Raw genomic sequence first — 444 nt, forward strand, 5'->3', positions numbered from 1 at the left:
CCCTTCCTCCCGCTCCCCAGAGCCTTTTCCTCTCCCCCGTCTCCTCCTCCTCCCTCCCCCCCACCCCCCCATTTTAAGGTAACTCCCAGGAAACGTGCAAACCTGTAATTTTTACCTTCTTTGGCTTTTTTCCTCCTCGCCAGCGTGCCGCCGAGCTTGCCCAGAAAGGAGTCGTCTTTTTTTCTGGACGGGGGAGATTTAGGGGTGGGAGACTTGGGGGAAGAAGGGGACTTCTGCGGGGAGGTTGCCATGATGGCCCAGCCGCCGGCGGCGCTCGGGGATGGAGGAGCCGGGTCCGAGGCCCCGATGCCGTGGGAGGCTGCTCCCGGCTCTGAACGGAAGCGGAATTATTTCAAGCATTTGAGGCAGCTCCTGCTCCGCTCTCCCGGCTCTCCCGCTCCTTCCCTCCCTCCCGCCCGCCCTCCCGCCCGCTCGGCGCCCGCT

General features: G+C 64.2%; 1 protein-coding gene across 1 annotated transcript in view; it reads right to left on the minus strand.

Annotated features, from left to right (window-relative positions):
- PARVA (parvin, alpha) overlaps positions 1 to 251 on the minus strand; it is a 64245-nt gene extending 63994 nt beyond the window's left edge. Inside the window, exon 1 of the mRNA XM_010563780.1 lies at positions 116 to 251. Within this exon, the coding sequence (XP_010562082.1) occupies positions 116 to 251 (136 nt within the window). The remainder of the gene's footprint in view (positions 1 to 115) is intronic.
- Positions 252 to 444: the final 193 nt, after the last annotated feature.

Source organism: Haliaeetus leucocephalus, unplaced genomic scaffold (assembly GCF_000737465.1).
Source record: "Haliaeetus leucocephalus isolate CR32 unplaced genomic scaffold, Haliaeetus_leucocephalus-4.0 Scaffold173, whole genome shotgun sequence".
NCBI lineage: Eukaryota > Metazoa > Chordata > Aves > Accipitriformes > Accipitridae > Haliaeetus > Haliaeetus leucocephalus.